The sequence below is a fragment of the Dioscorea cayenensis genome, chromosome 14 (assembly GCF_009730915.1).
Source record: "Dioscorea cayenensis subsp. rotundata cultivar TDr96_F1 chromosome 14, TDr96_F1_v2_PseudoChromosome.rev07_lg8_w22 25.fasta, whole genome shotgun sequence".
NCBI classification, from domain to species: domain Eukaryota; kingdom Viridiplantae; phylum Streptophyta; class Magnoliopsida; order Dioscoreales; family Dioscoreaceae; genus Dioscorea; species Dioscorea cayenensis.
In genome coordinates, this window is record NC_052484.1 from 21,062,998 (window position 1) to 21,077,397 (window position 14,400).

The 14,400-nt window shown below is 34.7% G+C and overlaps 2 protein-coding genes across 6 annotated transcripts; both read right to left on the minus strand.

Moving 5' to 3' along the window:
- Positions 1-707: 707 nt before the first annotated feature.
- LOC120275271 lies at positions 708-7,437 on the minus strand. Of its 5 annotated transcripts, none has more exons than XM_039281801.1 (11): positions 7,249-7,437; positions 5,701-5,754; positions 5,527-5,620; positions 5,348-5,422; positions 4,279-4,380; positions 3,388-3,499; positions 3,218-3,311; positions 1,868-1,944; positions 1,243-1,425; positions 1,045-1,157; positions 708-848 (listed from the first exon to the last, which is right to left on the minus strand). In XM_039281801.1, the coding sequence occupies exons 7-11, from the start codon at positions 3,278-3,280 to the stop codon at positions 823-825; spliced, it is 462 nt and encodes a 153-aa protein (XP_039137735.1). In that variant the 5' UTR covers positions 3,281-3,311; positions 3,388-3,499; positions 4,279-4,380; positions 5,348-5,422; positions 5,527-5,620; positions 5,701-5,754; positions 7,249-7,437; the 3' UTR covers positions 708-822. The 5 variants fall into 5 exon arrangements, with proteins under 5 accessions (XP_039137735.1, XP_039137732.1, XP_039137736.1 ...); XM_039281798.1 differs by having other exon boundaries at positions 6,088-7,437; XM_039281802.1 differs by lacking the exon at positions 5,527-5,620.
- A 168-nt stretch (positions 7,438-7,605) lies between these two features.
- On the minus strand, positions 7,606-11,954 carry LOC120275202 (putative clathrin assembly protein At5g57200). The gene is made up of 15 exons (XM_039281725.1): positions 11,780-11,954; positions 11,594-11,663; positions 11,106-11,203; positions 10,702-10,840; positions 10,443-10,570; positions 10,244-10,336; positions 10,041-10,091; positions 9,781-9,846; positions 9,614-9,679; positions 9,404-9,484; positions 9,217-9,297; positions 8,753-8,914; positions 8,585-8,660; positions 8,329-8,453; positions 7,606-8,238 (listed from the first exon to the last, which is right to left on the minus strand). The coding sequence occupies exons 1-15, from the start codon at positions 11,858-11,860 to the stop codon at positions 7,897-7,899; spliced, it is 1,659 nt and encodes a 552-aa protein (XP_039137659.1). The 5' UTR covers positions 11,861-11,954; the 3' UTR covers positions 7,606-7,896.
- Positions 11,955-14,400: the final 2,446 nt, after the last annotated feature.

Genomic DNA, 14,400 nt, shown 5'->3' on the forward strand with positions numbered 1-14,400 from the left:
TATATGTCTCTGTGGTGCGCTACCTGGAAAGACGAAAATGCCCTTTTTTTTGTGAGGATGAGGTGTGAGGCAGAGACCGGTGGGCTGGTTTGGTAACGTCTCTCAAAAACGAGGTCAAATTTAACCATTTACTTCGCTTCTTTTTGGTATTACTCTCTCTCTCTCTCTCTCTCTCTCTCTCTCATGGACATGGAGGTAAGAGAGAGAAACTATTGAAATATTATATATATATATATATATATTATTAATCGATGATAAATTAGAGATGCTTATGAAATATGTTTGTTTATTTAATATTTTACTTCTGGCTCGTTTATCGAATTGTCCACGTTGTGTGTAGATATCATCATTAATATTATTGTTTATTATTTAAATAATAGAATGATAACAAAGCTTTGATTGCACCAGTGTTCACAACAGGAAGGATGAATTATTAACACTTTTACATTTTGTAATATATATATATATAAGCTATTTTATGCATGGTTTTAGTTTATTTGTAATGTAAAATCACTGCCCTTTCTCTTCAAAGCCAAAGGCTTAGTATCAGTGACTTGCAGACATTTTCATACAAATAATAATAATAATAATAATGTGGGTGATTCAATCTTTTTTTTTTTTTTTAATAAAAATTGTAAAACATGCGGGAGAAGTTGGGGGTTTCAAATGATTGTCAGTGTTTTTGGTTTTTTAAATAAGAAAAACTGTGAACTTTTTAAAGGAAATTTCCATTCATTATTTCTAAGCAGGTTCTACAATGAGCAGCTACACTGAACTTCACTGCTTTATTTCTATTCCTAGTTCAAGGTTCGCGCCCGATTTTCATTCCTCATGCTCAGGATTCTCCCCTGCAAATAAACCACCCGATGATTTCAATACAAAACGAAAACAAAAACCATAAATTTCAATATGTAAATTTTCACGAAGAAAAGAATATGGTGATTGTATTGCCATTTTCTCAGTTTTTTTTTTTTCTGTAATCATGATTGAAGTTGCGATGATGATCTAGTCACTGTTCTATACAGCTAAAAAGAGAAAGAATACCTTCCCCAGGTTCCTCATTTCTGTCATCAGGTTCTGCAGCAGGCCACAAATACAGGGGGGGATCCCAATTTAGTACAACCCACGGAAAAGGGCGAATAACCCCGGCACGAGAACTGCATCAAAAGTGAACTTTGAAAACATACACAACAACAAATACAAAAAATTAAAAGAAAAAAAAAAATGTGAGCAAGTGCTTACAGAAGCAGAAGGAGGCCGAGTACAAAGATGGTAATGGTCCTTCCCCTTGCATCTTGTTGACTGAGGAATATTGTTAACAGAGCAATTCTCACATTGTTTGCAAGCCTATCGAGAAACACTTGTCGGCGCCTCCTGAAAACTATGACTCTTGGTATCACAGGGACCTGTTGAGGAACTTCCCTCCTGAAGAACAATGCAAATTAAAAATTAAATATAATCATCTCCAGTTTATGTTTCAAAATATACTGAAAACCAACAAAAATTTCGATGATCAAACTTCAAATATCATCCATCATTCCCAACGGGGACTAGGAAACTATTTTTAGACTTTCCATGAGTTCTTAACCATGCCAGTTCTAGTGTAGAATAACAAAATAAAGAGATGCATTCTTTAGGAAAGAAAAACCAAAGACTAATTCTTGTAAGCATTGCTTGTTATCGAATGAGACTTGCAGTAAAGCACATTCTAATTCAGCATTTTTACTGAAGAATTCTATGTGCAACAGAAATAATAATAGTGGGAGGAAAAGCAAAGAGAATGTTTCCCACAAATGGGTAGAGTTGCACAGCATAAAGTTCATGGCTATGATTATATTGTTGTAAATTTTATTGAAGAGCCACCAACCTTGGTAGGAGGAAGATGATGAAGTCCCCAAACAGTCGGATAAACATGAGTAAAGAGGCCCAAAAGCCACGGTCATCCTGAACCCACATGTATATCAGAAATTTTTGGCGAACAAAAAATAAGAACTAAAAATGATGATGTCTAACAAATAAATTCAATCCAAAACATGATACAGAGGGAAGTTAACATTTAGAACACATGTTGTAAACCCTGTCCTAAACTAAGAAAAGAAAAGATTTACTTGGTAGGTTTCAGACTATAAATTTAACCATCATGCTTTCTAGAACACACTTCTATAAGCTAGAACTTGTTCAATTATATTCTGATACTTCTGGCAAGAATACTAAAATGTTAGTTTCATTGTATGTGATTATAATCATAAAGCAAGATATAACCATCAGCTCGAACCTTTTATGAACTAATGATAATCGGAAGACGACAAAAACAAATAGATATCGACAAAAGTTTAATAATCATATAATAACACAACAAAATTTGCACATTATACATCATATAACAATTACGGCACTTTTTTTAGAATATATGGTAGCATTTCTTAATTCACGACACGTGTTTATGGTCCTAGATTACGACAAATTCATCAACTTGAAGTCTTTTTAAGCCAACGATCAACCGAATCGAACAAATACCAAAAACGACAGGCCGCAGATTCACAATTATCACACAAGACTAAACCAGAATAATTCTTCGACTGTTCTAAATTTGATAGGGGCAAAACAGATGCAGGATAACATTTTCCAACTTCTCTAGACATAATTGGACTCATATTTAGCTCATTGTTGATCCATATCAACTTATCTCACAACTTAATGTAAAAGGCATGATGCTTTTATCAAAAAATAAAAAAATAAAAAATAAAAAATAAAAATTATGATGCAGCTTCAACCACATTCCTTAAGCAGCAAGTTCTCTTTTTCCAAAATTTTTTCCAAAAAAAAAAGAGCAAATTCTCATAGCTACATTCAGCCATATAATAACACATCAAAGATCCAACACGTTAGAAAGAGAAAACTGGAAAAATACTTTCTAAAAAGCTCATCACCGAAATACAAATTCTAATCTAAAACAACAAGATTCAAAGCCTGAAAACAGGGGAAGAATCAATACAAACACCCATATGAGAAAAATGCACGTCCCATGTAAACATGCAACAGATAAAAACATTAAAACTCAACCATTGAAGACATAATCAAAGTAAAATAAGATAAACAAAACAACTACTGATCAAGAACACAAGGAAAAAAAGGCCAGAAATCTCATAAACACCCGGCACCACCAGCAGAGATAAAATGGAGAACAAAGAGTTAGAATCTAAGAAAACACATATACCCCAAGGTTCTGTCCGGCCCTATTGGGCCTTCCAACAGGGCGTTCACCACGGCTTTCAGGCATGAGACCGCACCTCCACCACCTTGCTCTCACTCTGATAAGAGAAAGATAAAGAGAAGGAAAAGGAGAAAGAGAAGTGACGTTATATAAGATAAAGACGAGATGATCACCACGTGTGGGGCCCAAGAGGAGTTTGACTCTTATGTTGAACTCGTTGGATGAGGCTTCAGGGTCCTTCCCGTTACGTCACTGCTTTGCCGCAACCCCAAGTGATAGAGACACCTGTATAGCACAGCCACAATCACAATATATAACAATAACAATAACAATAAGAATCACAGTAGAGTGCTAATCTTTTAAGCAATGAAATACTACATAAATAAACATTAAGAAACAACTAAAGGCTTAAAACAAGCCTCATATTAGTATTAACTTTGATTTTTTAAAAGTTATTATCATAATTTGTTATAATAAATTGATATTTAAATATTATAATTTACAATAACAATAACAATCACAGTAGAGTGCTAATCTATTAAGCAATCAAATACTACATAAATAAACATAGAGACGGCTCAAGACTACAGTGAGTAGAACAACTTAAATCTAAGGGCCTCATACTAACTTAAACTTTGATTTTTTTTTTTTTTTAAAGGTTATTATTATAACTATAATAATTATTTGTTATAAAAATTGATATTTAAAAATTTTGATTTAATAGCTATTGGACGTCTAAAAGTTTTTTAAAGCCTTATTAGTGTAATATAATAATAATTATTTCTTGTAATATATTAAAATTTAAAAGTTTTAATTTAATATTTAATTAATTATATACTTTTTATCAACTGAAACCCCTTACCAGTTAGCATCGTAAGGATGTAAATAATTAACAAGAATTTTTATCAGTATTTATTTAAAAAAAATTAATTTTTATTAAATAATTAAGAGTCCCATTCTAAAATAAGGTTTTAGACTTCATATTCCCTTAAGAGGCCCTTGAATAAACATTAAACTCAGCTGTATAAAGTTGAGAGAACATGTCTAGGATTTGGAAGACTTACCACCCATGCCAAGTTGGATTGGATTGGATTGAATTGGATTGAGAATTTGCAAGTCCTCCTCGGGACTGTTGTTGTTGTTGTTCATGATGATGCATATTGTTTCTGCATTAGTAAGATTGGTGAGCTACCAACACCAAAGACTGCAGTAATGAGATCAATAATGTTGTATAATTGCATCAGAAGAATTTTTGAATTTCTTGCCAAAAAAGAGTGATCTACTTATAGATTTTGTTTTCACTGATGTGCAAGATATGGTGGCAATTGCTAAGTCAGATTAGTGTTAGCATGAAAAATAAAGAAACTAGTGATAGTTTGAGTCCGCAAGACACATTCTGATATTTCTCTGCAAGCATAAGTAGGTAAGATGCTGTATGGTGCATACTTGCACATTTCTGCAATACATTCAGCAAAGACAGCTCCTATGCTCAGTGGATCTGAACAATTGAATTTTTAAGATCTTGATATGACAAAAAACTATTGCAGAAATATCAGGAGGGAAATGCCTAACATACTATGGTCATTTGAAATTTGTGAAGGATGAATCCTTCGAGAAAGTCTTTTAGATAAACCAAACAGAAACATCTAAAGAAAGCAAGAAATTTAGTCTACAGATCAAATATGTATTAATTTCAGGATCAGAACAATATGCCAGAACACAAACTGCATTTAAGTAAATATTTTGACCTATGTTCTTCCCAAATTCTAGATCTCAGTGCAGGAAAAAGTGAAAGTCAGAAGCATAATGTCCCTGTTTTCCAATTAATACACAAACATCAACAGATTCAATACTCTATACTAAAATAACATGTATTTTCTGATTGACAACTGAATATGCGCAGTCTGGATGATGATTATTCACAAGGCTCTTGGACAAAAGCCAATAAGACCATAGATTGATACAAACAGAGGATTGTTACAATTTATTTTCCTCAGTCATTGATGGAGATAAATCCTAAATGTGCTGCTAGCACAAGATAACAAAAGGGAAATGTAAATTGTTATGGATTAATTACACAATGAAAACAAGAAAACATTTATATAATATAAAAGTAAAGCAAGGGAAAGTAACCTTCAATCAGTCTATATAGGTGAGATTTGATAGAATCTTGTAAGAGGTCTTTGGCGGCCATACCAATACAAATCTCTGCAGCACATATTGGCCAAAACTCGAATATAAATCAAAGGAGGAAAATGCGACAAAAGCAAATCAAAGGAGGTAAATGCCACAAAAACTATAATACTAACGACCTTGGTCCACAAGGACAGTAGCAGGACCACTTCGCACACGACAAAACGAATGCGACAAAAAAGTTGAACATCGTCGTCAACAGGTTGGGCGTCACTTACCATAAAAAGTACAACTTCAAAGACAATCACAATGACAACTAGGTCATATACAGAATCAATAGCACAATATCTAACCTATGCTTGAGCTGAAAGTGGTTGTCATTGCCTGGTAGCTGACATACTTGCAATCTGAAACAAAGATAAACCACGGTAGGATTTGAGATCCATACATACCCTTTGACCAAGCAATTCCATAAAAGAAAAGAAAAGAAAAGGACTCGAACAATTTGCTGTGGCTACAAAGAAAAAAGAAATGATGACTTTGTGATGACTTTTAGTAAGAACTCAAATGAACATATTTCCTCGAAACAAAGACATGCAATTCAGTTCTCAATGCCCAACTTCTGTTCGCATGTGGAACAGAAAGTTGTTCTAAGTACAAATATGCAAAAGAAAAACGCCAAACCATTTAATAATTTGTTGATGTTAAAGCAACATAGAACAAAGCAACACTGGTAGTACCAGTAAACTAGCTCAAGTGGTTCCTCAGTTGATTTCCTTCTCTTTGATCTGATTTTGATCATTTGTTGAATGTGTACAGATTATAATTGTATTCTGGAACTGTGGCTATGAAAAAGGCTGAGAAAACGGCATCTGATATTGATTTATAACTAGGAAAGAAATTAGTTGCATCATAATAATCAAATATATTATCCACATCTTTTACAAAGAGCTCCTATAAGTTTTCTCCATGACAGAAACAAGCAATAACAGGAGGATATGTATAAGCAAAGGAGGGGAGGCTCCCCACAGGAAGCTCATTTTAATTTTTCTCCATGGCAGACAAAACCAATGACAGGAGAACATGTATAAGCATAGGAGAAAAGGCTCCACACACGGTGGTTGAGACATAGTGCTCAGGCAGAAAATAAAAAAATTTTAGTTATGGATCAAGATTTTCAACAACATATACAGAAAGTTTTTCTAAAAGAGGATCATGCCATCAATGATGTAATCTCTACAACTAATAAAAGCCTGAAATGGAGATGATTCCTAACTACTAAATCCTGTAATAAGCAATTAATTATCAGCAATCTCATATTGCCAACATGTTATGGAAAGCACACAAAACTTATAGCCACCAAATTCAAGCCTAAAGAAACTGGATTCAAATGGAAAGCACTTCCGTGACATTTCAATCAAGTACAGGCAAACCAAGGTCACATTCTTCAGGTACCCCACCAATACTTTTGAAACTTCCATCATGTCTTCCACATTGTTGAAATGTTCCATGTTTACCATAGAAAAACTCCCCAATAAACCTTGCCAGCCAAACATAACTCCCTTCAAATTTCAGTGGAAGCGAAATTTATCAATGGGATACCTCAAGAACAACTTGGAACTATTCTACTGGAAACTAAATTCATTTAACAGTACAAGTTAGAGATGTAAAAACAAAATTTTTCCAAAGTGTGCTGGAGAAATGCAAGGGCTGGGAGTTCATGAAGACACTAACTAGACCACTATATTCAATTTTGTCATGATTAATAGAAGCAGAGGACCTTAACTACAAGTACAAGCAAAACAATTAAACATAACAAAACAACAAGAAATTTTCGCAGAATGATGAGCAAGAACTAATAGCGGCAATCAATGGATAATCAATTAAAACCGATAAAATACCAAAACACAGCGACGATTCTGGGGAGAGAGAGAGGTCCGCAGGGATGACGAAGATGATCTTGTAGAGGCCCAGCTTCCAAATCTTCACTGAATCACTGACTCCAAGTTCAGTTGTTCCGCCGACTCGGGAGAGAGAGAGAGAGCGAGCTCCACCGGCGCTCCGCCGGCCACCTCCATGGACCACGAACAAGAGGGACGAGAACTTCAGCAAAACGGAGGAACTAAATGAGCGTTTAAAGTGTTCCGGCAGAGACAACGTAAGTTATCATGTTCACCACCTTCATTAATCAATCATCATTGACGTGAATCTCCAAGAAAACGATAATTATGTTTTATTAAACATCTCATAAGCGAATTTATTAATCAAGGCTCCAACAATGTTCTTTCAATTAAAAAAGTCAAAATGAAGATTAATGAAGTTCTTTTAGATGGCAAATGTTTTTTTTAAAAAAATAATGAATGAAAAGAATTAGTCCTCCTGGATCAATCAAGAGCATCTCTCAACAATACAATGAATCATACAAAGAGAAGCTATAACAAGAACTCACCTACACTTGAAACCAGCAATGAATATTGCTTCTCTCAAATACATACATGAGAAGAAGAACAACCAAAAACTAAAAGAACAAAAAAAATGAAAATGAACAATTAAATCAGACTAGAATGGCCATGTTGAGGAGCAGGTTGCCCGAAGCCAACCAATGGATCGCCGAAGGGATTTGCAGCGCCTATCTGCGAAGGAGGATTATAATGTGGTTGGTAAGTGTGAGGAACCATCATCATCTGCTGCTGCTGCTGCTGCTGCTGCTGATAGTAATATTGCTGTTGCTGCTGAGCCATTATAGCCATCTGAACATTCGGTGGAGGTGCGATGTTGTTGGACGTGGCAAACGGGTCTTGAGCTTGGAAAGGATTGGCAGCTGCTATCTGTTGCCTCCTGGTAGCGTCTTCATACAAGCTATCGAGCAAGAGCTTATCAAATCCACCAGCCTGTTGAGCAAAATGCAGTTTATCACGGAGAAAGCAATGAATTATGGAAATAGAAATGTTGGTAAATCTATTGCATTCAGATATGTGTACCAGTTTGCTTTCAACTACATGGCTTGTATTGCTGCTCGGAGCAGTCACTAAAGCTAATTCCCATCCTGAGGAATTTTTTTCACTCCCAAACAAGCCACCAGTCCTGGTTGAGCTTGGTTCATCCCCTGCACAGGTCCAAATCCAAGAAATTGAATTTGCATTTCACATTAATGTCTATACATGTATACATAAATGTATATAAATGTATTCATACAATGTAGAAATAAAAAAGGATTGGTTATCAATAAATAAATACCAGGCTGGATGATTGCTAAAGCCAAGGCATTGCTTTGTTCCAGTTCAGCAGCCATAGGGTTTATTTCATCCAAACCCTGCATGATATACACAACACAGGGAATCAATATATAGGTATTGGATAATAAATCTACCTGCAATGACAATGACAAAGAAATATGAACAATACCAAAAGATCTCCAATAGTCTCTGGTTGAGAAGCAGCCTCTATGATTGGTTCTGGTGGTTCTTCAGTTTCCACAGGTGGTTCCTCTTCAACAGGTTTTGGGCTCTCCGGTGGAGGAGCTGCTTCTTCTTCTTTGTAGGTCAAAAGGTTTGTCTCTTGATATTCCTGACGAGATATCAGAGAATCAATATAAGACAGTTTGTCCAGGATTTCTATGGTCTTACAGCACAAAGCTAAAAATATATAAGAGAGTCTAATGTCATATGAATAATTCACAACAATTGTTGAACCATTGGTTAATTCTGAGGAAATCATGGGGATTCATCACTGAAGGAACCCTATAGGGATAAGTTTTTTCTCTACACTAGATTGCCAATTCATTTGGCATATAACATAACCATAACATGAATTTCATGGCCAAATAATGGCAATATTATTCTGAATGTAGAGAACTCAGCTATACTCACCAACGCTTTACTTGAACCAGATCCAAACCGAGGTGCTTCTCTAACATACTCCTCCATCGTAGCAAGAAAAGAGGGTGGTGGCTGTAGAACAATGAAGGGCCAAAATGACAAACCGAATGAGAGGGAAAACAATTCAGAAATACAAGAAGCTGATTAATATCAACAGCCTTGAGCAGGAAAACAGAACCTGTCTAAGAGTTGGAAACTGGAAGTTTCGGGCAAGCTCCAGCCCTTTGCAGAACTCATAAAATTCAGAAAGGTTTTCAGCCTGTGGGACAGCAAAAGAGAAGCTCAACAACTACTTATTCCATATTAGAAGTATGACAACCAAAAATGCTCTCTCAGACATTATCCTTTCTCACAAAGAAAAGCAAATGTCAATTAAAAAAACTGTCACCTGCTGACCAGCCCTCTTATAGATGTCAAGGGCTTTAATAGCATCATATCTTGACATCTCAAAGAACTGCAAACAATTGAAAGCAAATTGAATTAGAAGAAACAGAACCAGAATAGGACTGCTAATGAGAATATCAAGTAAAGAACTGATATTAAAAAGCACAGTACCATGTCTACAAGGTTAATGATCCCATCATTGATGGCACAGTAGATTTTGAAGCTCTCTTTCAGAACCTAAAAAGAAAAATAGGCAATGTCAAAAATGCTGTTTTGATTATTTTAATAAAGGAAGAAATTTCTACATAACATGAGCACAGTAAAAAATTCATCTGCCAGCTTTAATATAAATAATCATTCAAGACTGAAAACTCATTTCTCACTGACAGATGTGTTTAAGTGTCATAAAAAAAAGGATAAAATAAGCATACCAGTGCTAACGCATACTGTATAAGGTAGTTGCCAAATGCTCCTCCTTCAGGCTAGTCATAAAAAAGAAAATGCAAATTTTACAGGGATGATTGCAGTAAAGAATAAAACATAGCTAAGAATCACTTGAAATCACACTAGAGCAGAATTCAGTCATAGCTTCTTGAATGGCCCTACAACTGCATCAACAGCTCCTGATAAATACCTGGCAACCCAGAAGTCGGAATAGCAGCTGCTGTAAAGCTGGTAGATGTTCTAGCAGATCCGGACAACCTAAAGTCCTTGTCCTACTGTGTCCCTGCAAATGAACAGAACTCAGCAATTAATGATCAAAGGAGAAATAACAATCTCAATTTTATAAAAGTAAAAGGCAGCTGCAAGAAAATTTAAATCACTGAACTTGCCTTAGCACCAGTTTGTGAGGGCCTCACCAACCGTTCCGTTTCAATATCGTATTTCAAGACTCTAAAGCACTCGAGCCGTTCTTCTAAGAAGAGAGCATAAGTCCGGACCCATGCAGAACAATCCCAAGCTGGAAGAAGAAAGTCTACCCATCAGCGATGAGTCAATAGGGGAATTTCCATCTACTATTTAGGAGGTCTCCAGCCACATTGTATGATTCAGTTTATTGATGCCATGTGCACAAGCATACACATAACTTACCAAGGGGGCTTGAATCATCTTTGAAATTAGATATTTGTAGAACATGTCCTCTATGTGAATAATTCAAAAGATCTTCTCTGAACGTGGGGTCACCTTCTCTCAATATTCTGTGAATAACTATCAATGTTTTCAATGCGACCTGTGGGATACCACAGACTAATAATGTTAATCTCCTAGTTGAAAGGAGGGACTTAAATATTAAAATATAATAATTATTCATTTCAGAAACAGAAAAAGAAAGAGCTGTCACTTCTTTTGCGGGAGCAACTTACCTACAGATGCAAAAATATAAGTATGACTAAAGGTTGCATAACAGACCACGTTCTTCAAATTCAATAATACAACCAAATGTGCCATAAAAGATAATAGCAATGATAAATAATGAGCAACAAAAACAAGCATACCGTCCAATTCCTTGTCTTCCCCAGCCTCCTTGAGAGAGCATATATGCAATAAGCCACATCAGCCCTTGGCCGAACAATCGATGTAGCTGCAAATATTTCTAAACAAAAGAAGAAAAAAAAAAAGAGACACTTTTACTATTAATGGAATCCAAATCACCAAAAAGAACTAAAACACCACGAAGGCCAGAACGAAATTTCCACATTGCCAACAAATCACCCTGGAAATGGAAACATCAATCTCAACCCCAAGAGATCTGTTAAAGTACTAATAAAATCATATTAAATTACATAAAAAATGAAGAAATGCAGGCAATGCCATGAAGTTCCCACAAAATTTTCAATTGAAACAGAGTAAATTTAATAAAATAACAAATGAAACCAATGCAATCATCATCGATTCATCATCCTCCAAACATAGACGACATTCCAACCAGAAAACGAGCAGAAAAAAAAGGAACCAAATTCCAATCAAGAATCAATTCACTCACTTCTCACATGCCGTTCCTTCGGTGGGCATTCAACATGGTTCGTGGCCTTGACGATCGCTATATCCAAATCCTTCCACCAATGAGAAGCGCATCAGAAATCACCATTCAAATAAACCCACTAAGAGAATTCAAACCAAAAAGAAAAAAAAAAGAAAAAAAAAAAAAATTCAAACTAAAAGCTCCAACCTTGAATTCGCTATTGACCTTGGCGAGGCCGACCTTGGTGGAATCCTTGAGCGCACCATACGCCTTCCTCCATGTCCCCATCCCTCGCCGGAACCCTAACCCCAACCCAAATTTCCGGCCGCCGGGGGCCAAGCAAAGACGAAGGATGATGACGAGAAGGAGAGGAAGAGATAGAAAAGCGCGAGCTTTTTAATGCGAGCAAAACGAAACGAAATATAACGTTCGCGGTTGATTGCCCCGGGGAGGACGTTAGCTGACCTCACAGTCATTCACGTGTCACATTCCTATTAGTGAAGGATCTGTCGTGCGGTCCTGTCCTCCTACGACCACTCTGTTTAACTGCCACGTGTCTTCTTCCTTATCTATTTATTTACTTGTATATTTTTAGGAATAAATAAATATATTAGATGCTTGTGATGAGTTTTTAATATTTTATTGGTAAACTATATATAAATACATTTATAAACTTGCCATGTTTGATCTTGTTGGAAGATTCTTTTGCCAACCAAGATCTAATTGCTACATGGCCAAACCTTCTAATTCCCATGTCTGCTCCAAATACCTTTTTTTTTTTAGTTTATTTTATTTTATTTAAAAAATTTTTTTACAAATACAATAAACACTTGGGCGTCGGAATAAATTTAAAATTAAATATTTAGCCTATACACCTTTCATCATAAGAAGCTAATAAATTTTGAATTCAAAATTTTTTAAATGCCCTATGTTAATATTTTTAACAGTAAATCAACATATAAGGTTATAAATTTTTTACCTTAATTTTTAAAAAAATAATATTGAGAGATATGAGATCATGAACATTATCCAAAAAATAATAAAAACAAAAAATGAAAAGGAGATGATGACGAAAAAACAGAAGGAAAAGCAGCTTTTTTTTATTTTGGTATTTTATTTTTGTGAATGAAATATATATGAGATATATCTTGTTTAAAAGGTCCCATGATAAAAAGAGGCTTGTTCTTTTCCTACTACAATTTTCCTTTTTTGAAATTTTTTCTTTTCTATTTGTCCGTACTCACTCCTCGTTGAAAATTCATGATGATGTTTTGTTTTCATTTTAATATTTAATAATATGATAAAACCAACGCAATTTATTTACCCTTGAAAATTAAACTCTTGATTACCTCTCACATACAAATTAATATCTTAATTGTTCAGTCCTTACTAAAATGACAGATAGTGTCAATTCAATATAATTATTTTTTAATAAAATAGATAAATCACCGATTTATTAAACAAAAAAAAATAAAACAAACATCACATGAAAACACACAGAAAAAACTGATACTAAAAAAAAAACAGAAAATATTATAAACTACATGAGAGGTAGGAAACAGTCATCAGTGGTATCCGAGGTCTACTCGAGTTGAAGAGTAAAAATAGATCACTCCTGGACAGTAGGTAGGGTTATTGTTCCGGTGTGACCTCCTGGTATAGCGCTTATGAAATGAAAGGAGCCTCTAAGAGTTTTACTGGAAAACAAATGAATGTTTTGTATGAACAAATACTACATGATTGAGTAGAGTTAGTAGCTTACCAAAGACCACTTTTTTAAGGTGGATGACAGAGGATAAATGGTTGGTAGTATATATTCCTTTTAAACCAGTTCATGACTTTGTGATCTCAGAGATGCACATAATTCCTAAGCAATCAAGAATCACAATTCAATCTTAAATAAATAAAAAGCCAACTCATTTGATCTTATTTTATTGTTATTTAGTTGATTGAATTCCCAGTTTCTTTTATCTGTCAATAACTTCCAGTACTGAAGTTACATGAATGCAGTGAGTTACAGCAAATGATTAGCATATTTGGGAAGAAGAGCTGAAGAGGCTGTTGTTGCAGCAAATTGATTAAAAATTAGATGGTTGGGTTTGTTGGTACAATGATTAGTCACCATGAAACAAAAACAATTTTGCATGCATCTCCTTAATTAAAAAGAAGTGGATGAAGCACAACTTCCAAATTCATTAAATAAGTTCAGATGGTACTCTTGGAATTTAAGCAGTGGTTTTTTACAGCAGCAAAAAAGTTCATTTGCTGGAGTTTAAAATTAACTTCATCTCTTGCTTTGCATGTCTGGGCTTTATAAGTTCAGAAACAATTCAATGGCTGATGAAAGGACTTGTATTCTTAGTTGGTAGTAATAAGCAAATCATACTTTAATAAACTGTAAAGTAAACTCAAAGTATATAATCCATCATTCATTAGCCACCAACCATGAATGCTTGTCAAACTTACAGTAATGATTTACCTCCAAATCACTATAACAAGTTGCATGTTTTTTTTTTTTAAAAATTTTTATATTGAATTAGAAAATGGGATCCAGTTTTTCATTGTAATGTATCAACATTCTCATTCAATGCAGTAGGTTGAGAACTTGTCAGTCATATGCACTGTTCTCACACAAGTTATATGAAGCATGAGAACAGAAAGAATAGTGATTATAAATTTATAATAAACAAACAGAAATAGTATGAATATTAATATATATATATATATATATACTATTTTATTAATTTTTATAGGATCTTTTTATGGGATCTATGTCACAAGTCACTTGAGTATGTTTTTCTGAATTTACTAGTTGTCCTCTCTTTAGG

Excerpts from the sequence above, each read along its gene's own strand:
- LOC120275271 (XM_039281803.1), bottom strand. The coding sequence starts at position 3,280 with ATGCCTGAAAGCCGTGGTGAACGCCCTGTTGGAAGGCCCAATAGGGCC. Across the intron at positions 1,426-1,867 it reads ATCATCTTCCTCCTACCAAG|GAGGGAAGTTCCTCAACAGG; the intron begins GTTGGTGGCTCT and ends ATTGTTCTTCAG. Across the intron at positions 1,158-1,242 it reads CTCGGCCTCCTTCTGCTTCT|TTCTCGTGCCGGGGTTATTC; the intron begins GTAAGCACTTGC and ends CTTTTGATGCAG.
- LOC120275202 (XM_039281725.1), bottom strand. The coding sequence starts at position 11,860 with ATGGGGACATGGAGGAAGGCGTATGGTGCGCTCAAGGATTCCACCAAG. Across the intron at positions 11,664-11,779 it reads AGGTCAATAGCGAATTCAAG|GATTTGGATATAGCGATCGT; the intron begins GTTGGAGCTTTT and ends CATTGGTGGAAG. Across the intron at positions 10,841-11,105 it reads GGAAGACAAGGAATTGGACG|GTCGCATTGAAAACATTGAT; the intron begins GTATGCTTGTTT and ends GGTATCCCACAG.